The 24,245-nt window shown below is 44.5% G+C and overlaps 1 protein-coding gene and 1 pseudogene across 4 annotated transcripts in view; one reads left to right on the top strand and one right to left on the bottom strand.

Annotated features, from left to right (window-relative positions):
- The window catches only part of VPS35L (VPS35 endosomal protein sorting factor like), a 129,414-nt gene that overhangs the window by 80,509 nt on the left and 24,660 nt on the right, over positions 1 to 24,245 (bottom strand). For all 4 annotated transcript variants that reach the window (XM_060122556.1, XM_060122557.1, XM_060122554.1 and 1 more), the window contains exons 8-14: positions 20,853 to 20,937; positions 14,003 to 14,062; positions 7,199 to 7,295; positions 6,447 to 6,494; positions 5,036 to 5,129; positions 1,181 to 1,258; positions 570 to 692 (exon numbers count right to left, since the gene is read on the bottom strand). In XM_060122556.1, coding sequence (XP_059978539.1) covers positions 570 to 692; positions 1,181 to 1,258; positions 5,036 to 5,129; positions 6,447 to 6,494; positions 7,199 to 7,295; positions 14,003 to 14,062; positions 20,853 to 20,937 — 585 coding nt within the window. The remainder of the gene's footprint in view (positions 1 to 569; positions 693 to 1,180; positions 1,259 to 5,035; positions 5,130 to 6,446; positions 6,495 to 7,198; positions 7,296 to 14,002; positions 14,063 to 20,852; positions 20,938 to 24,245) is intronic.
- LOC132505200 (ubiquitin-ribosomal protein eS31 fusion protein-like) lies at positions 7,662 to 8,202 on the top strand (annotated as a pseudogene).

The raw sequence follows: 24,245 nt of genomic DNA, 5'->3' as shown, positions 1-24,245 counted from the left end.
GTTATTGCGACAATCTGAAACTGGTGTTCCACTGAAATTGCTTCTCAGTCTTAGGGAAGAAAAAGAGTATTTCTGCTATGATTCTGACTTCACTTTAATCCCTGACAATGCTTCAATTAGACAAAAAAGAAAAGAAAAAAAATTTATAAGAGCAATTACGTATCTTGAGTTTCACTTTTCTTCCATAAAATGGAGAAAATATTATCTGCTTTACGACTTTATTAACTTATTATCAACACAAAAGGAGTGCATGAAGGTTAGTGAAGAGGCAATGAAGCCTGCTGGCCCTGGAGTCGGATTCAATGGGTTTGTGTCCAGTCACTGCCACTTTCTAGCTGTGTGACCTTGTGTAGTTATTTGGCCTCTCTGGGCCCCTACATCCCCCTCCCAGAGTTGGTAAACAAGGCAAGGCAGGAAAAGTGCTGAGCGCAGAACCAGTCACAACAGTGAGCCATTATGAAAGGGCCCTGATTATGTCCCTGGGCACACAGGCGTAGGGCTTGTTACGACACAGAAGAGAGGAGCCCTCCTTGGTGGTGAGCTTCACACTGATGCCACCTGGCAGTTACCTCGGGCGCATGGTAGGAGATGCACTGGAAGATCCAGTCCATGGCAGGCGAGTACAAGGGGAGGTAGGATGGAAGCTCCACTCCCTGGAGCACCAGCTGGTTCTGGACAGTATCGCCGTGAATCTACAGGAGACCAAATAAACACTCAAAAGAAGGGGAAGTCACATAATAAATGAATAGCATGCAACTCACAGACTGCGCATATCTGCAAGCATCTGGATGGCCCCGAGAGAAATAGCCTGGTTTCTCAGGGTTTTTTTAAACTAGAAAAAAGCACACAAAGTTTCCCATGTCACCAGGCTGAGCTGTTCTGGGAATGTGTGCTGTGCAGAGAAGTAACCTGATAAAACTGGAGCCAGCAGATGCTAAGAAGAAAGGCTGATCAACGCGAGATGTTTCCTGGTAACACATGCATATTAACCCTCTCTGCTTGTTCAGTACAATCAGCACGTTTTAACTGTGTGTAACAGACTCGAGTGTAATTTTATAGGGTTTACACATTCAAAGAACTTTAAGGCAATCTCGGCTTGGAAAACCAACTGGGTTTTATGAATCTGTGATCATGTAGCTATTACATCAATTAGCTGCGCTGACTGATAGTGTACTCTTACCTGTTTGAATGTGAGGAGGAAGTCAAAGAAGTTCTTATCTAGGCTTTCTTTGAGATGTGGAGCCACTTCCATGCCCACCTGTAGCCAATCAAAATGAAATTACCTTGACTACGGAGAAACAGGTTGTAAATAACATATACAGTGTGAGGTCATTTTTGTAAATTAAAAATATACATATAGACAGATATAGGCAGAGAGGTCCAGCAAGTTAACTTTTATTCTTTTTGCTTACCTGTTTTCTTATTCAATAAGCATATCTTGCTTTTATAAGAAAAACCGCAGAAGCTATTTTTAATGAAAAAAGGGCAACATTTGCAGTAATCATCTTAGCAATTTCCCAAAGGTAATGAAAGTATGACTGAACAGATGACCAAGGGAACAAATCAATACAGCACTAAGGAGAAATGTACTCTCAAGATCATGTATACGATATTCTCTTCCTCTCTAAAAAATGATAAACACACATGTGGCTGTACTTATTAAATGAAGCAAAAAGATTCTGGTATGTAAGAGAGTCAGCTGGGACTTCACTGTTGCATTGTTAAAATACATGGATTCATTCTTTGCTGGGCAGTCATGGAAGCAGACATAAATTTTGATGTATTTTAAGCCGGTTTTTATTAGACAAGCATGAAGCCTAACAATGCTGTAATCCACTGGTTCCTTCGTTCATTGTTTTAAAAAGATGGTAACATTTTCAGCTGAAAAAATTTGCTAATCATAGAGAAGGTGGCCAGAGCCCTAGGGCTGGATGGAAAAGTGAGGGTCTCAGCTATGGCAGGGAGTACAAGTATTTAAAACAAAACAAAGCATCATGATGTTCCTTAAACTGAGCTCCTCAGAATACACCTCAATTCCACACTGCTGCTTTAGCACGAAAACAACTTTGTAAGGGGAGTTGCTTTCTGGGACCTGGTTCCTTCCAAGGGGGACAGATTCCTGCCACTCACCTCCCCCCCTACCCAGAGGTCATGAAAATTCACGATAACAAGGTTTTTTAGATGTCTGCAAAGAATTCCTTTGAGAAGAATTATGCAAGATCCACTGGGGCGGTAAATTCCAAGGGCATCTCTATGGCTGTTGGGGACACTTCCAAGGACAGGCACAGAGATTAAAAAAAAATACTAACAACAAATGTCAGATCCACTTCTACTGTGTTCTGATTCTATTGTCTTTCCTTCCACTAATCATTTTGTAGAAAAGGCAATAATTACCTGTTAGGCGACAGCAAAAAAAAAAGCCCAGTGGACAAGCAGTGGAGAGGAACTGAAGGGGCCATGACTTAGGAGTTAATCATACTTTCCTTTAATAAGCAGCTTTGAGGTCCCCCATGCCCTGACTACTCAGTGCCTTTGTGGGGTTTTTTTTGCGGTACGCATGCCTCTCATTGTTGTGGCCTCTCCCATTGCGGAGCACAGGCTCCGGACGCGCAGGCCCAGCGGCCATGGCTCACGGGCCCAGCCGCTCTGCGGCATGTGGGATCTTCCCGGACTGGGGCATGAACCCGTGTTCCCTGTATCGGCAGGCGGACTCTCAACCACTGCGCCACCAGGGAAGCCCTGACTTTGTGTTTTGTTTATGTCTTCCCATAAAGCCAAATGAGCAGCTTGGAAATCTGCTTGGGTCTAAAAGATTTCTACCTAGAGTAGCAAGGGTAGTTACTCATGATTTCCATCTGCTGTTTCTGCCTGCCTGGCATTCATTCCCTTTGTTTCTGGAATCAGTAAAGTGGATTTGTCTTCGGGAAATCCAACTTCCCTCTCAGACCACGTCTGTGGCAGAGCTGGACCCGGCCGACCCTGAGCTGCAGGGGTGGGCACGTGACCCAGGCTCAGTCCGTAGGCATATCCCATCCCATGGCCACAGTGACTGGTCTATCTATGGACAAGGGACCCAAGGTGGTGCAGTGAGTTTCTGCCCTGAAACTCTGGCTGGAACTACTGCGGAAAAGGCACTCTTGCCACTGGAGTTCCTAAGTCAAGAGGATGGAGGTCTTTCCACCATATGGAAAAAGAAAGCCTCAGAGTGCAGTCACACAGAGGAGAGCAGAGCTGAGCAATGAGGGAGGAGACAATTCTTGACATGGTTTGGGGGCCCTGGGTCTGCCATGCATGCACTACCTCAGGCTCTTCAGACGCAACGGCCAACAATTTCCCCCCTTTTGCTTCAAAGTACTATGAATTGGGGTTTTGCCACTTGCAATTGAAAGAATCCTTACTAATGCACACTGTCTCCTTCTTTTTATATCAGAAGATTTTCAGTAACTACCCAACCAGGGAACTCAGTGCTCTGCCTAAATTGACACAAATGATTTCAGATACAGTGCATCTCATCACCAGCTTTCCTAGGGTGGGTCTGTAATTTCTCCTCATTGCCAATGAGTTTTAAAGTTGCATCTGTCATGCAAAGGCACGTTATATGCAACAAATACCATCTTTCACTAGGTTGTGTACCTTACTTCAAACTTTAAAACTGGAACAGGTTTGTAAGGAATGAATATTTCCACCCACTTTCTGATTTCTGTTTAATAACTGTGTGTCATAAAACACACTGAAATTCTAGATCCTTATTATTCTACTATTACTGACGTCAAGGTGAGTTCAAAGAATGTGATGTGTCCTGCAAGGGGAAAGGCAGCAAATACACGAGTGATAGCATCCTTTCATCCCACCGCAGGATCCAGCAGCATTCTGCACAGAATAGGCCCTCCGCAAACACTGACACGGCTGGAGCGTTCAAGCTCCCGATATTCCAAAGCTGAAGCTCTAGGAAGCATATCTGATGTTCCTGTATGAAAAATCCACGCCAAGTTTCAAGCAGATGGCAATGCGTAAATGCTTCTGCCTCGGTTACTACGAGGGAGCAAGTGCCCTTTAACGGAAAGCTTTTTCTTTCTTTCTTTTTTTCTTTTCTCCCTTATCAGGGAGTGGACCTATAAAAAGTATCCTTCCTAAGGATGTCTGCTACTCACTCTGAGGGCAATGACTGTTTGATTTCTTTGTGACACTGGAGACCACAGGGCTTCTGTCATTTGTTAGACGTCACATAAAAGAAGCAGATCAAAGGCTACGGTCCTCGCCTTCTGATTTCTTGGCACTGGAAGTCTGGGGTTCATCAGGACCCTAAAGAACAGGGGCAATAACCCCTCTCTAAAGGTGAACAATGCCAACGGAACTAGCAAGGGGGACTCCACAGAAAGCTACCAGAGGCAAAGGCCCCATGTGAGTTGAAGAAAAACGAGTGTAAACTCTCCACAGGGTGCATTTTTCATAAACGAAAAACGTACTAGTTTTAAGTAGGAGCTTCACGGTGCTTTAAAGGAGAGAAAGGCTGAGTGATTTACAATCCTCACCAGCAGAGCAGCCCTCCAAGGCCAGGCGGCACAGACCCTGATGCCCGCCGTCACCAGAGCCTCTCCCTGCCAGACAGCCCTCACCAACTCGCGCTCCAGTCCAACTCTTTAATACAGAGACCAAAAATTTAATAAAACAATCGAATTCAAAGACAAAGGGAAAGCATGTTTCGAGTCAATGAAAAGCAACCTATCAGCCGAAAGGCTCTGGGAGCCTCCTTCCCAGCAAGAAGGGAGAAACAATTAGTTCTGAAACTTAGTTCGTTTCTAAGAAGATGACCTTAAACACCCCCTAATTAGAGTTACTGGTAAGTGGGTCTACTTTGAAATTAATTTTTAAAAGGAATCCTACAGTTCTGCTTTCTGCGAACAAGCTGTGCTCTAAAATTAGCAGCTAATAAAGTCCTTCTTCCAGTGACTGGTGAGGTGGCGGGGAGGGAGAAGCGTGACCATTAGAGGAGACAGGACACGGTCACAGGCGCGAGTGCAGGGACGCAGCTTACCCTGCACAGGTAGGCCCTGGCGTACACCGACACCAGAGGGTCCCCGATCCCTCGGACCATGCAAGTCAGCCGGGGCAGACACTCTGAAATCCCCCTGTTAGAGACAAAAAGACAGCAGCATTACACCCCGTGGGAGAACTCTCTGTTTTCATTTTTTTTTAATAAAAAAAGCTAGACTTCCTAAATGCAGGGGGGGAAATCAAGCTTCGGAACCAAACCAAGGTCAAAGTTTGAGTCTTCTAAGGCCGTGTAACAAGTCTTTCTCTCTTGCCACGATTCATACTTTGAATGGTTTCTTTTATCTTTACCATTTGCTCAGTGCTGGAGTCTAACCTTCACTCTTTTCCTGCTTGAGGTCACATTTATTTTACTAATTTAACGATTTTTGTCCCCCGATTATTTTCCATTGACAGCTCACTCCTTGACCTTCTTGATATTTTCGTCGTATCCATATTCCTTTGGTACTGATTTGCGCCCTGTGCCCCGCCCCTTCCTAGCACCTGACACCTAGCACCTCAGGCTAACATCCGCATCCCCCTCAGTGTGAACTGTGACTTATTTATTCCTCCTGCCACGTGGGACTTCCATCTGCCTTGGGCATTATTCTCCCCCAACTGGTGAGGCAAAATAACTCTTTCTTCAGCACCACGTTATCCCCACAAACTCCCCCAGGCATTCCCAGATCCCAATCAAACACATTTGGTACACATTCTAAATCCAACCCAACTATTCCTCAGAGCTCCGTGAGTCAGCCCATGGCTTTGAGAAGTTGATTATCTAGACGGGATCCAACACCACTCAGTCTTTCAGCAGCTCTGCAGAAAGCAGATCTGGTTTCTCCCGGCTCTGCAAAACTACTCTCAGTACAATGCCCGAGGTGACCCAGAGTAGCAAAGGGCTTAGGGGCAAAGGCTTTTTTTCCTTCTGACATCATCTTGGACAGCAGCCGCAAAGACAATGAGTGAGGGCCCACGGGTGTCGCTCCCAGTGTGGTGTGTCCAGCTCACCAGACCCTCACAGACCCCTTCTTAGGGCCTTGTTCACAGAGGAGACTGGGGGTCAGAGATGCTAAGTAACTTTCTCAAGACCACACAGCTAGTAATAGCAGAGCTAGGATTCAAATACAGTTGAGCTGAACTTCCATGAGTTAGTCAACCCACCGCTCCCAGCTTGAGTTTTCTTCTCTGTAAAATGGAGATTAAAAAACTATCTCTACTTTTAGTTTTCATTTGGATTAAACGACAAAATGGATGGAAGGTGCTTAACCCCAGATCTGCTACACACTAAGTACTCAAAGAACGACAGCTACTATGACATCGTCATTAGCATGTGTGTGTATGTGTGTGCACAGGCATATATGAGAGAAATTTTTTGGAAATGTATGGTCCCGGACTTTTAACAAGAGCCTTACGTTTTGGAGAGGAACTTGTTACACTTCAGGATGGATGCTTCCACATAGCTACGAAAACATTCTGTTAAGGAAGACATTTTCCAGACGGTCTGCTCCCTATGGGGAAAAGCCTAAGCTATTCATGCAGAGAACTTGGTGTGTCTTCAGGAGAGGGGGCCACAGTCACTCTCAACAATCCAGAGAATTAAATTAGCGAGTGGCTTGTGGTTTCTATACTTGGTTTTCAAGGTTTTATATTTATTTATAGTAAAATCTGGAAAACGTTGTACGCTGATGTATGGTCGCATGCTGAAATTTAAACTGGGTTTTGAGCATTTCCAGTTGAGGCTTTATGGGGAAAAGGATGAAACACAGAGAACTAAGATTCCATTTGTGTGTCAGTTGAATTCTCTGTCCTTCAACACTGGTGTTTGTGCAGAGAAGCTTGACCCTGTTCCTTTCAAGTTCTTGAAACCAGAGAAAACACAAAAAGATGAAGCATTTTAATTGAGAAAATTAATGTGGGAATGTTCCTCAGGGAAACAAAAGCCTGGTACATGGCACTATAGTCAAAGTAAAAAAACAGAAAACTGGGGAGAGCCAGAGTCCAAGGACCTCGTGGACAATGTGGCTGGCCCTGTACTTCCAGGCTAGCAACCGTAACAGAACTGCATTTTCAACGGGAATTTCAGGGCAGCCCATTACGTGGCTTCTATTAGCAGTGCAACTCTTGCAGCCTATCTTTAAAACCATCAGACAGAAAAAAAGGATACAATCTCGGAATGAGTTCCCTGATGGAAGCAATCTTGAAAAACCAATTTAAGCATGTTTCTTTGGCTGTGTCATTTACATTCTCTGGAGAGAAGTGATCTGTAAAACAAAAATAATATCTATCAGCCCCTAATTCTTGGGATCTGTTAGAGCTGCTATGAGTCCTAGGACAAAAAAAAGTTACAATGGAGCAGAAGAAGGGGTGGGGCACCCAGTCCTTCTATGTTTTTCCTTCCAAATATCATTATTATTAGGAAACAACTGGTGGCAATGATAGCTGACACACAAAGGCTTTCTAAGTGCCAGGCGCCGTCCACAGTGTATAGACATCAGCTCACCTAAGCCCCAAAAGAACCCTCCAAGTTACATACTTTTATTGTCCTCTTTCATAGACACAGAGGGCAAGGCACAGAGAAGTTTAGGGACTTGCCCAGGGCACACAGGAAACCGACGTAAGAGTTCCTTTTGGACCTGCCATCTGCGGTGGCACCGCCGCCAACATGCAGATTTTTGTGAAGACCCTGACGGGGAAGACCGTCACTCTCGAGGTCGAACCCTCGGATACGATAGAAAATGTAAAGGTCAAGATCCAGGACAAGGAAGGAATTCCTCCTGACCAGCAAAGACTGATCTTTGCTGGCAAGCAACTGGAAGATGGATGTACTTGGACCACAACACTCAAGAGGAGTCCACTCTTCATCTTGTGTTGAGACTCCGTGGTGGTGCAAAGAAAAGGAAGAAGAAGTCTTACACGACTCCCAGGCAGAACAAGCATAAGAGAAAGAAGGTTACGCTGGCTGTCCTGAAACACTATAATGTGGAGGAGAACGGCAAAATCAGTCGCCTTCGTCGGGAGTGCCCTTCAGGTAAACGTGGTGCTGGAGCTTTTATGGTCAGCCACTTTGACAGACATTATCGTGGCAAATGTTGTCTGACCTATTGTTTCAACAAACCAGAAGACAAGTAATTGTGTATTGGTTAATAAAAGACATGAACTAATGAAAAAAAAAAAACAGACGTAAGAGTTAGAATTCAACTCAGGCAGTCTGGCTCCGCAGCCTATATTCTTAGCCACTGGCTCTAATTTAATCCAGAGGTTCTTGGTGTACCCACCAGTAATTATGGTGATACTATTGCGAATTCCAGATGCTTGAGGAACCTGCAACTGTAATATTAAATGTGATCAATCAGTGTTTGTGCTCTAAATATCACATGGACCAGACTTGAAAGGTAAAGCAAGACTCTGAGGCGAGAAACCAGCCAGAGTTAGGCTGCCAGCTCAATATGGCACTAAGACTTGAGTCACTTTGTGGCAAAACTGCCACTTTCCCCGCTTATCTACTCTCTTCCTCTTTAATAGAACTCTCATTTTCTGCTGGGCATACGGCCATCCTTGCAGCTCAGTGTGGCCATGTGACCAAGTTCTGGCCCCAGGATATAAACAAAAGCGCAAGGTCTGGGAACTAGCTGTAAGGGAAAGGGCTTGATCTTCGTCCCTTCTTCCTTCCTGCCGGCTAGAATGCAGATACAACGGCTGTGACCTCCATAACCATCTCGAACCACAAGAGCAAGACCGAAGTCGGGATTGTTGGCACCACGGGCTGGCTGCCCACTAGCCCTCATCTTCCTTACTGTGATTTGGAGTTTTCTGGCACTGACAACCAAGCCCAGTCATGACACACATCTTAATAAGGAATGGAAAAGAGTACGGAACAATGAAAACAAAAACAAACAACAAAAAACTCATCCACTCCAAGAAGGCCATTGTTGAACTCTTACATGAAAATGATTTCTTCTAAATGATTTCCACGCAGATTGGAGCCCAATCCCACCACTGGGTGTGCTTTACCCTTTCAGGATTCAATCAAAACAGGAGAAATTAATTACTATAGAACGTAACGGATGAGCATTAGCTTGCGGGCTGGTCTCATCTTGCTGTTCAGTGGCTCATTGCTCGTCCCTGACTCTACTTTCTGCTACTTGGTGGTACACCATTAAGGTGATCAAAATATCTATGGAATCAGCAAAAAGATAAAACTCTAGGGTACTTGACGAGCTGAGAACAGTCACTGATCACAACGGCAGATATTTTGGAATTGCAATCTCAAGGATTCGTCTATTTTTGGACGTTCTGGCATGCTTCATTCATTCGAGAATTCTTCTCTTGCCATTTTCAAAGGGAAGGGAAATTACCATTTTCCCTTTCCTGGCCTGAACCCGTGCACTTCAAAGTAACTTTTTTTCAAGTTCCAAGAGATCCAGACAGGAAAAGATAAGGGTTATTCTTAAATTCGTTTGTCAATCTTGCCTTTTGGAAAAGGGAGAGGTGGGGTTAATTTCCCTTCATATGACCAAATCATGTGACTTGAGACCCAAAAGCAAAAATAAGTCTCTGAGGTCATCTAAGAAAAACTCTTGCTTTTCAGTTGAGGGAACGGAGTGCAGCAGCAAAGGGTGGGATGACAGGGATTCAGTCTGCCAGAGAGAGCTGGACATCACACCAAAGGCAAGTTGCCCTGCGTGTACACACTGACTGAAAGCTATACAATAATCTTCACATGCAATATAAAGGCTTTAGGCTTTCCTTCCAGCTCAAGGAATAATTCAGGAAAAGGATTATGTTATGCAGGACTTTAAAATATTATAGAAAAAAGTAAATAAACAAAACTGGAAGAAAAAAATGTTACAGAAAACTCAACATTACATTACTTCATTTGCTCAATACAAACGTCTTAGGAACCAACTAAAAGTGGTATTCTAGGCTCCAGGCAGATAACAGCACATAAGAGAGACCCTGCCCTAATGAAGCTTACATTCCAGTGGGGGAAGAAACATAATAAACACAGAAAGGAATGAGCATGCAAACAAGATAACATGCAATAGCAGTCAACACTATGAAAGATATAAAACGAGGTATGGAATAGAGAGTGACCTGAGTTAATCTGGCAGGGGGGATTCATTAGACAGGGTGTCAGTCAGAGAAGTCTCCTGCAGATGGAGCATTTGAGCTGAGCCCTGAATTATAAAAAGGAGCTAGCCATGCTTAGATGTGGAGGAAATGTATTCCAGGAGGAAGAAACAGCAAGTGCAAAGGCCCTGTGGTAGGTATGACCTCTGGTGTGGTCAAAGAACAGGAAAGGGAGCCAAAGTGGTGAGAGCAAGAAGGGGGGAAGCAGGCATCACAAACCAGGTCATGCGGGGTTGCAGCCTTGGTGAGGAGTCGGAGAGTTTTTCTAAGTATGACGGAAACTCCCTGAAGAGCTCTGAGCAGAGGAGTGGCATGGCATGACATGACTTATACTTCAGTGCTTGAGCTGCTACGTGGAGAATGAATTCAGAATTTGGAAATTAATTAAGAAGAGGCTTTGATGTAACAAAGACCAAAGATATTTTCCTCTAGTTCTCACTTATTTTTCTTTTATGCTGTTTCTTTTTTCAACCCTAACTTCTGTGGATATTTTAGGAGGAGGGAGGACACCAGCGACTCTAGTTCTCTTTCATTTGCCAAGTCTCTACCCTGGCAGTGAGAGGTCTCTTTACATAACAAGGCTTATAGGGGTGCCACGTCACCTTAATATGTGCCTGAAAGGCCAGGTCAGTTAAGGACATTGCTTATCCAGATGCAGCTTACATCAGCCATGGAGAAAAACTGAAGATAGGAATGCCCCCAGTTGATGAGGAGAGCCACAACACAATAAACCCAAGTTATTTCTCCCAACATGGAAACAGAACTGTTTTAGCACTTAGAGTACATTGCCTATGCTGGATAGGCATATGCTGGATTAAGAAATGTTGGGGGAAAACTACACAACTAGTAGCATATACTTTCCGTGAACCCAAAGGACACTGGTATCTTTCTGAGGTCATAAGAGCTATGCCTTAGTTAAAACTCCTGAAGGTAAAGGGCTCGAATACTAAATTCACAATCTGAACTTGATTCAAATGGAAAGAATGAGTACACACGCCACCGGACTTCTCTCTCCACATAATTTCTTTGGGCAGAATTCTGCATAGTAGGTTTCAAAGCTTTCTTCATGATTACTGTTAAGAGTCATCCCCAACATTATTGATGTTTTTGAGAAAAGTTTGCCCCTCTCCCTTTCAGGTTCTGGGAAGCAGAAAACACATGCAGATGAAGATTTTAACTGAAAGGGGGGAAAATGAAATTATTTTCAAGAAAGCAAAAGCCCGATTCAAGGTAAAAAAAAAAAAAAAAAGGTATTTTGGGAGGGAAGAATTTAGTGATAAACGTGCTAATTAGTATATTTAGATAAGAACTAAAAGTGAACATGAAAGTAGCCTTTTATTCTGAATTTTTATAGTTTAGGTAGGGAGAAAGTTATTAGTAATGCTTCCTTAACTAGCCCTAAAATGTTGTTTGTATAGTTGGTGAAAACTAAGAGAAAGGAAAACTATTGCAATAGGTGCAAACACAAATGCCCTTAGAGGCCAGTCAGGTAATATAAATATTTTTAAGCAGTTAGGTATACAACAATAGGAAGAAGTAGAACCTATATGAAGAAGCATTTTAAAAAATACTGTTATAGCCAAAGAAAACACCTATCTGAGTTTATTTCTGCCTGCAGGCTAAGAATTTACTGCTGCTGGTATAGCATATGGAAGAAAAGTTGGCAAGTGTAAAATAAATGCACCCGAGTTTCCCAAATCCTTAAGTTGACAGAGAAGCCTTTCCATCAGGCTTGTCCCTGCCTCCAAGTCTTGAGAAGCCTAGAATGTGGGAGGAGCTGTTGGACATAGGTACACTACCAAATGTAAGGTAGATAGCTAGTGGGAAGCAGCTGCATAGCACAGGGACATCAGCTCGGTGCTTTGTGACCACCTAGAGGGGTGGGATAGGGAGGGTGGGAGGGAGGGAGACGCAAGAGGGAAGAGATATGGGAACATATGTATAACTGATTCGCTGTGTTATAAAGCAGAAACCAACACACCATTGTAAAGCAATTATACTCTAATAAAGATGTAAAAAAAAAAAAACATTGCAGGTATGATGTGGTGGAGGGGAGGGTCTAGAGCAGCAGTGTCCAGTGGAAATATCATGTGAGCAGCATTCAAAAAGCTAAAACAAAACAGGTGAAATTTTAACAATTTACTTCATTTAATCCAATTCATCTAAAGTATCAGTTCAACATGTAATCAACTTAAAAATTAGTGAGATACTTCATGGTCTTTTATTTGTATAAGTCTCTGAGGGACTTCCCTGGTGGTCCAGTGGTTAAGACTCTGCACTTCCACTGTAGGGGCCATGGGTTTGATCCCTGGTCGGGGAACTAAGATCCCGCATGCCACTCAGTGTAGCGAAAAGAAAAAAAAAAGTCTCTGAAATCCAGGGTATTTTTTTTTTTTTATACTCACAGCACATCTCAGTTTGGACTGGCCACGTCTCTAGTGTTCAAGAGCCCCACGTGACCAGTGGCCACCATATTGGATGGCGCAGGCCCAGCGCTAAGAACCAGGCTCTCGCTAGCTGGTGGCAGGCCTGTGGGCAAGTCCCTGACTCTTCCCCACTGGGTCTGCCCACCTACAATGAGACACGGTGATTCCTAAGAGCTTTTCTAACCCCAAAGGTCTGTAGAGTTCTGTCTTTCTCTCTGAGAAATGTACATATTAAATAGTTTTTAACAATATAGATAGATGGAAGGAAGGAAGGAAGGTAAGAAAGGGAAAAAAAGGAAAGAGAGAGAAAAGGAGAGAAAAAAGAGACAGTGAAAGAGAGCAAAGAGAGAAAGAGAAAGGAAGGAAGGAAGGAAGGAAGGGGGAAAGAAAGAGACAGAAAGGCAAGACAGATAAACAGACAAAAAGAAAAGAGGTCAAATTACGGGTACTGTCACATGCCACCTCTTCATCCTCCAGGGAAGTGCCGCTGCTAGAAGCAGAAGGAGGTGGGATGAAGGTGGAGTGAGCTTGTTCTGACTTGTACAGATAAGCGCGCTTCCTCTCAGCAGCGCTAGGAACTTGAAAGGAGGAATAAGAGGGAAAGGACGCTGTTGCTGGGCGTTCCATGCTGCTGGCCCCATCATCATCATTTATGTGACAAAAGAAATTTGTGATCTAGCTGTCCCATTATAACCTCCTGAGAGTTTAAAACTGAGTGGCTGGGCTTCCCTGGTGGCGCAGTGGTTGAGAGTCCGCCTGCCGATGCAGGGGACGCAGGTTCGTGCCCCGGTCCGGGAAGATCCCACATGCCGCGGAACGGCTGGGCCCGTGAGCCATGGCCGCTGAGCCTGCGCGTCCGTAGCCTGTGCTCCGCAACGGGAGAGGCCACAGCGGTGAGAGGCCCGCGTACCGCAAAAAAAAAAAAAAAAAACAAAACAAAACAAAACAAAACTGAGTGGCAATAAATTTAATGCAAACATCACTTGGGCATAGAATGTAGATTCAAAGCATCTGTTGTTATTGATTTATTTGACATTGTTCCTTAATATAAAGTTGATTTTATAAAGTAATTTGCTTCTTAGGAAAAACATATAGGAAAAATATTTAAATGTCCAGCAGCAGAGAACTTGAAGTTGGTATAAAAGTTCAGTTGAATCTAATTGTAATACCTCTTCATTCTTGCAGATTCAAATTACTTGCCCAAATCCCTAGCTGGGCTGTTGGAAGATCTAATGTTTTTTGAAGACTGAGATGATCAGAAATCCGTAAAGGCGTTTCTTTAACTTTTAACACACCAAAACAAACAAACACAAAAACCTTTATTTCAGGTCTCAGCAAATCCTGACTTGATATAAACCTTCTAATCCTGACTTGAGGGCAGCATGAAACCCATGGAAAAGCTAAGACATTACCTGGTAAGATGCTGTGGTTATCCATACACATGGAAAAGATGCGCTCGTATACCAGCTTTCCTGGGGAGAAAAGGACATATGGTGTCAGCATTGTGCCCTTCAGAAGCAAACAATAAATTAATGTTTGTTAATTAGGGACAGAGACGGTGGCGTCTCCCATATGAGCTTCTACTTGTGATAGTATGCTGCCACCTAGTGGGACAAATTTTTAGCCATGATTCTTTTTTAATTTTAGATTTTTAATTAAAAGAGGGGACTTTCTGCTCTAGGCAGAAAAGTGATCCTTCACTTATGCTAAGCAAAATTAGTCAGACAGAAAAAGACAAATACTGTATGATTTCACTTGTATGTGGAAACTAAAAAACAAACAAACAAAAAAGAACAAATAAAACAAAACAGAGTCATAGATACAGAGAACAAACAGGTGGTTGCCAGTGGGGAGGGGAAGGTGAGAAATAGGTGAGAGAGATAAATGAGTCATGGGTGTGAAATATATGGTGCGGGGAATATAGTCAATAACTATGCATGATCTTTGTAAAATGACAAATAGTAACTAGACTTATCATGGTGATCATTTTGAAATGTACAGAAATATCAAATCACTGTGTTGTGTAACAGGAACTAACAAAGGTCAGTTATACTTCAAAAAGAAACAAACAAACTCATAGCAAAAGAGATCAGATTTGTGGTTATCAAAGGTTGCGGGGAGGGGGAATTGGATGAAGGCAGTCAAAAGGTACTAACTTCCAGTTATAAGATAAATAAGTGCTAGGGATGTAATGTACAACATGATACATATAATTAACACTGCTGTATGCTATATATGAAAGTTAAGAGAGTAAACCCTAAGAGTTCTCATCATAATGAAAAAAATTTTTTTCCATTTCTTTAATTTTGTGTCTATATGAGAGAATGGATTTTCACTGAACTTACTGTGGTGATCAGTTCATGCTGTATGTAAGTCAAGTCATTATGCTGTACTTCTTAAACTTATACAGTGTTGTATATCAATTATATCTCAATTAAACTGGAAGACAAAACCCCCAGATTTCCTGCTCCTTCACAAACTACGCGCCAAAAATGACCCACATCCCTCTAGGATAAAAATGAGCTTGAATAGATTAGTAGCTGCCCCCTGAAAACTACCCAGTTTGCCACAGTCTCCACTGCTCCCTACTGTCTTTCATCAACAGCCTGCTTCACGCACTTACGTAATCTGCCTGGTACCTAGAAGCACTGGAATTTGAGATTCATCTAGGTATACAAGTTCTACAAGGGCAGAGATTTGTACCTGTTTTGTTCACTGACATATTCCCAGTACCTAGATCAGTGCCTGACATACAGTGAGTGGGTGCTTCATCTTTGTTGGATGGATAGATGAACATATTTTAGGTTGTGTGGGTCAGAGATCACCATTGCGACTACTCAACTCTGCTACTGTAGCTCAAAAGCAGCCATAGACAATAGGTAAACAAATGGATGTGGCTGTTTCCAATAAAACTTTACTTACAAATACAAGTGTGCAGTCTGGACTTGGTCTACAGGTCAGCCTAGCACAAAAAGTTTTATGTATTCTGTACGAATGTTATTTTGGAAAATGCTATCAATATTCAAAGGATAAAAGTTACAGTTCTATTCATTTTCTGGACCTTCCCAAATCACCTCTGATGTTGAAAGTATTTTCCCATGCCTATTTTCCCCCGCACAACCCCACCATTCAGGGCTACAAAGAACCACACCCCTTGTCCATACGCGGAAAAAGACAGGAGAGTCATAGGATCATTTCTGGTCAAAGAACATGAAATCAAATGACATCATCAAGAAATGACAGAATGCTAGGTTAACATGCAGGAAGCCAGCCAAGCTGAGAAGAGCCCTAGATGCCTCTCCCAGTGTGGACTACTTACATTACCATCACCGAAAGACACTTGTTAAAAATGTCCATTCCTGGGGCCCACCTCAGAGCCAGTGAAAAAGAATATTCCGGGGGGTGAAGACTAGGAATATGAATTTTGAATAACCTTAATGGGAAATTCTTATACACACTCAAGTGTGAGAACCATTGATTCAGGCAGGCACTGTGGGTGCCTCCCTCCTCCCTCTAACCCAGGGGTTCTCAACCTTAGCTGAACACTCAGAGCACCTGGGGCACTTGAAAATGCGCTGATGCCTGCGTCTGTTCTCAGAGATGCTAACGCAAACGATCTGGGGCACAGCGTGACCACCAGAAAGAAGTGTTTTTAAAGCTCCCCAGGTATGCAGCCGAGGATGAGAATCACTGCCCCAAACCGTGGATTCAATTTAGAAGTTGCCAGGAAGCCTCAGGGACCAGGCTCCAGTTCTCAAAGCCACCTGCCTTTGTCCTCCTGGCAGGAAGTAACCTGCAGTCACGGGCTCCCCAAGGCAGCCACACCTGATGCCAAGAGAGGCCTCCTCTGAGATGAGCACAGAACCCCGGGCATTGGAACTACATGCAGTTTACCTTGGCCATCACACAGCACAGCAAGCCACGCTGGGCAACCATGTGACTTCTCATACCTCCTAGAGTGCGTGGACCGGGCTTAAGAGAACCCAATGCCTTTACCTCCTCCACAAAAAGCTTGCCATCTCTCCAAAACTAGCTTTCTTTTAAAAACGAAAGCACAACTTTTATATTTCACCTTCATATCCTAAGGCCTTTAACCACAAAACCATTTTTGGCCAAAAGAGTTTGGTGAATATTTGTTTTCCTTTGTTAAGTTAGTGGACAACTATTTTGAGAAATAATACCTGACCCTAGATTTTCTTTCTTGATTCACTTTCTTATAAATCAAGGACACTAATATAGATCGTTAACAACAGTGACGACAGTGAACGGTTTCTGAGCACCTTACTTCGTGCCAGCCACGGCTCTAAGTTGTTCACACTGACCCTGCCAGCTCCTAGAAGAGGAAGGACATCACGTGCTTCCTACACATTCTCTCATTTAATTCTCTCCAGAAACCCCCAGAGGCAAGGCCTATCATGCCCATTTCACAAGTGAAGAAACCAAGGCTCAAGTTCACACAACCCTGTAGGAGGAGAGGCAACGAATGCAGGCAGAGAGACGCCAGAGCCCAGCTCTGTGCTCACTGCCTCCAGGGAAATCCCAGCTAAAGCGCTGCAGTTGCAGACGCCTGGGGCCGTGTCCCGCATCCTTGCCCAGCAAGACGCTCCCACCCTCGGTCAGCCTCATTCACAACCACTGACCACCAGCAACACATGCACAATGGACCTCAGCACTCGGAGCTGCTACCCAAGCAAGGCCAGTTCCGCCCCCTTCTTAAAAGGGGAAAGCTGCTCGTTAGCCCCAAAGCATAACAAAGTGTCTCGAGCACCTGCACACGCAGGCTGCCTCGCGCTCCTGAGGAAAGCTATTCGCAACAGATCTGGACAAGGGCACCTCTGGGAACGCTTTGAAGAGGTAAAACATGCCCACCATTCAAAATTCAAAAGGCTGCAGGAGGTACTCAATGAAGGTTCTGCCTCAGCCCGTCCTGTCCAGCTCACTGCTCAAGCCACCCTCTGAGGGGCTCCACTCCTGTTAGCTCCTTGGGGACCCTTCTAATGTTTCTTTAGGCACACGCAAGCGAAAACAACCAAGCGCTCTAAGTTTTCCTCCTTTCTTAAACAAAACGGAACATACCCCATAGCAGTTCTGCATCTCGAGTTTTTCACCTGATGATGTACCCTGGGGATCTTTCCACATTGGAACACAGCACGTCCTCACTCTCAGAGGCCTCCTCGTACTGCTGCATACTGACGTGCCATCGTTTGTTTAACTGGTCTCCTATGGACGGCCACTTGGGTTGTTGGATGAATTCCCAGAGGCAAAGTTGCTGGGTCAAAGGTACACGCATTTGTAGTTTTGTAGAGAGAATTTCCCCCGTGAGCCAAGTACAAGAGAAATAAAGCAGGTGCTCTGACTGCAGAGAGAACTCAATTTGGGTCCCAGCTCTGCCCCTCACTAGCCTGGGGACTTGGACGAGCTGCTTTACTTCCCTGTGCCTCAGGCTCCTCGTCTGTGAAGTGGGGATAATTACAGACCCTACCTCACAGAGCTGTCATGAGGACGGCATGACTTAAGATCACTAAAGCACCTAGAACAGAGAGTCAGGCCCAAGGAAAACCCTGATTTGTTGAGGATTTATCACCGTTATTCTCCACTCCTGGCCCAGCTAATTTCTGGGACACAGCAAGGACGGCGGGCATCTACACCGCATCCCGGCCGGCCGAGGCATGGGACTGGGCCGCCACCACAGAGGCTGACAGAACGGCCGCCCCATATTCTCACAAGGTTAACGTCTGGATCTGGCCAGGCTCGCAGGCTCAAGCAATGGTCTCAGAGCTAGTCTCACCCGGGGATGCTGACTCATGCAAAAGAAACTTGCAGGAGGCTGGCGAGGGAAACCAGAAGGCCAATGTGTCCACTCACCATGAGATACAGAACTGTCAGGGGAACCAGACATAGCCACTGGCCTCTCTCGCTGACTAACATCCTCGCTCCCGGAAGGCAAGCTGGGTATGAGGACAGGTCAAGGCCCAAGGGGTGTGCGCTGGATATCTGTTCTGAGAGCCTAATGCACCCATCTGTCCTGGACCACCTTCCCCCAACCCCACCGCCACCCCGGGGCCATGCCACCCTCATTTTTCACCTGGAGTGCTGCACCGGCCTCCCAACCGGGCCCCCCGTTCCACCCTCGCCCTACCGTCTAGTCTCAACACAGCAGCCAGAGGGAGCCCATTAAAACCCAAACCGGAACTTGCGCCTCCTGTGCTCAACACCCTGGGCGGCTCCTCATGCCCTCGGGCTCAAAGCCCAAGTCCTTCCAACAGCCTACATGGCCCACCAGGCTCTCTGGCCACATCCCCACCCCACCCGCCCCCCTCCAGCCACGCTGGCCTCTCAGTTCTCCAGACCTGCCAGGGCTGCTCCCACCCCAGGGGGTTTGCACTGGCTGTTCCTTGGTCATAAGCCGGCCCCACGTTGCCAGCATACGGCTCATCTCTCACCTCCTTCAAGTACTTGCCCACACAGCGACTTCCCAGCGAGGCCTCCCCCGACCCCCCATTTACATAAAAGCGCTGCCCGCTTCACCCTGCCCTGGTTTGGGTTTTCTTCATCCACAGCACCAATCCTTGTCTAACACACAATCAGGTTTACTCATTTGTTCTGCGAATCCTCTCTTTCTGGCGCAGCCCACGAAGGCAGGGATTTTTGTTTCTTATTTGCTGACACAACCTCAGCACCCAGCAGAGTGCCCGATGCCACCTTCCCGGATCATCTGAACCCAAAGGTCCCGTCGTTTGGCCGGGACATCTCTTCCTTTAACCCAGTTGGCTCCCATTCCCCTTTCCTCTGGCAACAGCATCACCCTTTCTCCTTTGGGACAACCAGCTCTGGATAGCCTGCACATTTCATCCCCCAGATCCCATAACTGGCTCAGGGTCTGACGTGTGATCCAAGCCAGGCCAATGAGATGGAATTCCGGGACTTCTGTTGGAAAGCGAGGATAAAAGTTCCTTCCTTGTCCTGGGACTAGTAGCAGCAAAACTGATAAAAGTTGAGGACACCTTGTGGAGCTTAAGAATGAAGCCAACACAAGAAAAAGTACTAGAAAAAGCCAATGTCCTGAAGATACTGTTTGAGTTCCTAAATCCAGCTATACCTGAAGCCAGAAACTATCCCTGGCCTTTTCACCATAAGCTAATAAATACTCCCCCCTTTTCCACGAGGAAATGAATGAGTTAGATTTTCTATCACTTATTCTAGCTAATACACTCAGGCCCCCGGTCTCCTGCACAGAAATAAATGGGTCTCTCTGAATGACATTTCACTTTCTGACACATTTGACCTTTCAATGGGTCACAGACAAGACTTGTCAGGTTGAGAGCCCATCGGTCCTTCCTCGGCAAGACAGCAAAGGTCTGCTCCGACCCCCTGTGTGTTCAGTTCTCAGAAGATGACTGTCTCCTAGTTCCTGCGGGGCACCGCTCTGCTGAACGCCACGTACAGCCTACACGCTGCACGGTTTGGGCAAACTGCTAATGGCACGATGTTCTGGCCACTGACCATCCCCAAGCAGCATGGAGACCTCCTGTTTCTCCAGGGGGCTCCTGGTCATTAATCTCTTCAGTCTAAACCTCTCTGCTGCACTCCCGAAGATCAATCGGCTTGAGGGGTGGAGTGTGGGACGAGGGGCAGCCACAGTGACGCAGGAAGACCGCATAGGAGCTGCAGCCATCATCCATGGGGCAGAGAACAGGGGCTTGGACTAAGGTTTTAACAGAGAAGACAGAAAAACAGACATATGGGGGAGAGACTGAGGAGGGTGAATTGAAGAACCTGGTGACGGGCTGGACACGGGGCACGGGGGAGAAGACTCAGATTTCCAGCGTGGGCACGGGGGTACATGGTGCCGCCATCCCCTGAGACAGAAACCCAGCGTGGGTGGGGAAGGGCTGGGAGGAGATGCCAGGTTCAGTTCTGAACAAAGTGAGTTCCAGATGCCATGAGCCGGCCGGCGACGGACCGAGGCTGGTCTGTGTAAGACGTGTGCTCCCCAGCCTGCCTTGCTTGACTCACTCGCCTCACTAGCCTATCAGAAGGTTAGAAACACACAATTTAAAATTCTTTTAAAAACAGCACCCGCACCCTTGCTCCCCTCATTAGAGCAGGGGAGCAAGGGTAGGGGTGGGAGTTTGGGTCTCCCTCGTGACTTACCTAGTAATTTAAACCACAGCAGAACCCAATTTAAAGCAACTCTACCATCCACCTTCTGGCAAAGCAAACGTACTTCTTAGATTTGAGATGAATAAAACTAGTACTTACCAAATGTATCAAGTATGTCGGTGATAAGGACAAATTTGCTTGGGTAGAACTGAATAACACTTGTGTCCGAAAGCAGCTTTGAACACTAGAAAAAGAGAAGAGAAAAGAAAAGTCACTGTCATGTCTGACTGGGTTGGAACACTCCAGGCCTGGAAAATTAAGGATCTCCACAAACAAGTGGAGGTGTATACCATGTGCCAGGCCTAGTGCTAGTCACTGGAGGTATAATGACAAGCAAAACCACCGTGCTTTTGACAGAGGGAGTCAACTCTGCTCACAAGAGAGCCTCTTCATGAAAGGCACCATCACCTCCCTCAGGAAGCCACGACTCAGGAATCTTATCCAGAGGGTCTGAACTCGGGTCAGCACTCGGTCACCAGAGAAGTCAACCAGCGTCCCTGCAGGTGACGCCATCCTTTCAGCATTGCCTCCGCTGGTCTATTTCAGAATGGTCTTGATTCTTAAAGTTCTTTTCTATGAAATGACTCCATAGGCAAATCTCTAGGGTTTCTTAAACTAGCACCTATTATTTATACTTACTCTTAAATTTCCTTCTAAAAGAAAACGTGACAAGCTTCAAAGAGTTACATGTTTCTCTGGAACTGTGCTCTGCAAGCCAGGAACATTTTGGCTTTGCCGGGAATTCCTCAATTCCTCGGCCATCACTCACGCCAGAGGGCCATCGACGTGTTCAGGACTCATAACGGAAGATGGCAGCCACACAACATGGCCCCGAACACCCCAGATGAAGTCATCTTGTATAATCAGAAACAAAAATCTATCTCTCCTTCGAAGAACTAGAAGTAATGCCCTGAAATCTTGTAAATTCAGAAGTCTGGATAAGGAACTAGAAAACCTTGCCATATTATATCAGACAGGAAAAATGTCACGTTAAAAGAAAAAAAACGATTTGGACATTTAGAAAGGGTCCTTTCATATGTATGCGCTTCCGATGTGCACAGAATGGCTAGAAAGTTCATCATATCAAGATGTAGGCTGACATGTGTTTTCAGTTTGGCTTTGTTACACAATATCCAAATTATTACATTCATCAAGTTTCTCCTTAGCATTATGTAACTAAAAGTAAACAATGTGTCTAATTTGTAAAACATCCTCTCATGGCCCGAATGTTATTTGGGGATTGGAGGTGAGGGGAATGTAAGCTGTTAAAACAATGGCAATGACACCAAATGTGGCATTTGGATGTACACAGAACTCCACTTCCTGACACCTTGCTTTGTGTTTTTCACATGCCTTTTATGAGAGCTCCAACTTAAACAATTAATTACCCCATGAGATTTCAGGGCTTGGAAAAAACAAACAGTTCTGAATCCTAGAGATTGTTTACAATACACAGCTCTTGGTTCCTAGGGATGTGACATCTCCTGAGTTCCTACCCAGAGCCCCTCAGAGATGGGTTACTGCCCACTGGTGAGGTGAGAGGGAGAGAGAATTCAAACAGAAGATTTCAAATTAAACACAGCTGGCGTTTTCCAACACCTGTGCATTGATTTGTCTCCCAAGCTGGTGTCACAGAACATGTATTTTATAAAGACAATAGGAAGCAGAAAAAATTTTTTAATCCAAAGTTAAAATCATAATAATGTCATAAATTGAAGTTACCTTTTAAATCACTATTTTGAAGATTCCACAGTTTTTTGTAAAGCTTTGGTGCAGTTTCCTAAACCAATGAAAATCAGGCACCCCCAGGGTATGTGTTAAAAAAACAGATCCCCTGCTCCAAAATCAGTATTTTCAACAAGGGCCCCAGGTGACCGCTGCACTGAAACAAGCCCAGGACACACTGGGTTCCTGAGATCCGCAATCTGTACCACATTCTGGATGAAATGAGCATTCTACAAACCAAGGGTTCTCAGCTTCGGAATCATCTGGGAAGCTCTGTAAAATAACAGTGCCTGGATCCCACTCTCAGAGATTCTGATTAAGCTGGTCTGGGGCGCAGCTTGGACATCAGGATTTCTTAAAGCTCCCAAGTGATTCTAATGTGAGCCAAGGTTGAGAACCATTGTTATAAGCACTTCCTGAGCAACTAACTGACGAATTACTCTGCCTAAAATACTTGCTATCGAATTTATTAACACTGCGGAAAAAATACTGAAAGAATGCTTTTCATTTGTTTCCAATTAGCAAGATTCTAGAAGGAAACTAGCAGTTCCTAAAATTAAGTTGGCATTAAAAACCAAAAATGTGAACCAAAGCAAATGGATAAATTAAAAGATAATCTATGGTTCAGTATAAGAAAGTATGACTAGATGGATGGCTAGAAGGAAGGCAGGAAAGGAGGGAAGCAGACTAATAATTAATCAGAGGACAATTACTGCCCACAATATATATTTTTTAAATCCTAAAAATCAGTAAGAAAGGTACAAATAACATACTGGAAAAATGAGCAAAAGGAATCAACAAAAGGCATTTTACAGAAAAGGAAACCCCGATGGCCGATAAACATATGAAAAGATGCTCAATCTTATTATAATCGGGGAATTGCAAATTAAAACCACAGTGAAATATGATGTTATTACCTCCTAAATTGGGAAAATTAAAATAGAAAGTCTGCTCATTCCAAATGTTGGTAGGTCACTGCAAGGCACAGACTCTCACACTCCCACTGCTACTACAGTGCAGGCTGGCACAACTACTGCGGAAAATAACTTGGCACTGTCTGGAAAAGCAGACAAGGCACACATCCTACACCGAGCAATTCCACTTTTAGGTATGGGCCTTCATCTAGAGAAACACTTTATATGGTCACCAGCAGACGTGACCAGCGTTCACAGCAACATCGTTCATAATAATGAAAGAAGGAAAAAGAAAAGAATGCCTATCAACAGAATGAATGATACATAATTTATGCACCAGTAGATTAACTCTGCTTCAGATGGCAAATCTCTCCAACTGATCTGTAGGGTCAGTACAATCCCTATCAAAATCCCAAAGGTTTTTTTTTTTTTTTGGCAGAAATTGACAAGCTGATCCTAAAATTCATATGGAAATGCAAAGGCCCCAGAAGAGCCAAAACAATTCTGAAAAAGAAGAACAAAGTTAAAAGACTTATACTACCTAGTTTCAAAACTTACCATAAAGCTATAGTAATCAAGTGTGGTACTGGCATAAGGACATACCTATAGATCTATGGAATAGAATTGAGAGTTCAGAAATAAACCCTTACTTTTATGGCCAACTGACTTTTGACAAAGGTGTCAAAATAAGTCTTTTCAGCAAATGCTGCTGAGACAACTGGATATCCATATGGAAAAAAAAAACTTAGACACACCATACATACAAAAAAATAATTCAAAATGGACCATATAACCTAGATGTAAGAGCTAAAACTATAAAGCTTCTAGAATAAAACATAGGAAGAAATTCTCA

The sequence above is a fragment of the Lagenorhynchus albirostris genome, chromosome 15 (assembly GCF_949774975.1).
Source record: "Lagenorhynchus albirostris chromosome 15, mLagAlb1.1, whole genome shotgun sequence".
NCBI classification, from domain to species: domain Eukaryota; kingdom Metazoa; phylum Chordata; class Mammalia; order Artiodactyla; family Delphinidae; genus Lagenorhynchus; species Lagenorhynchus albirostris.
Note: the sequence above shows the minus strand (reverse complement) of the source record. Positions and strands in the feature narration are given on the sequence as shown.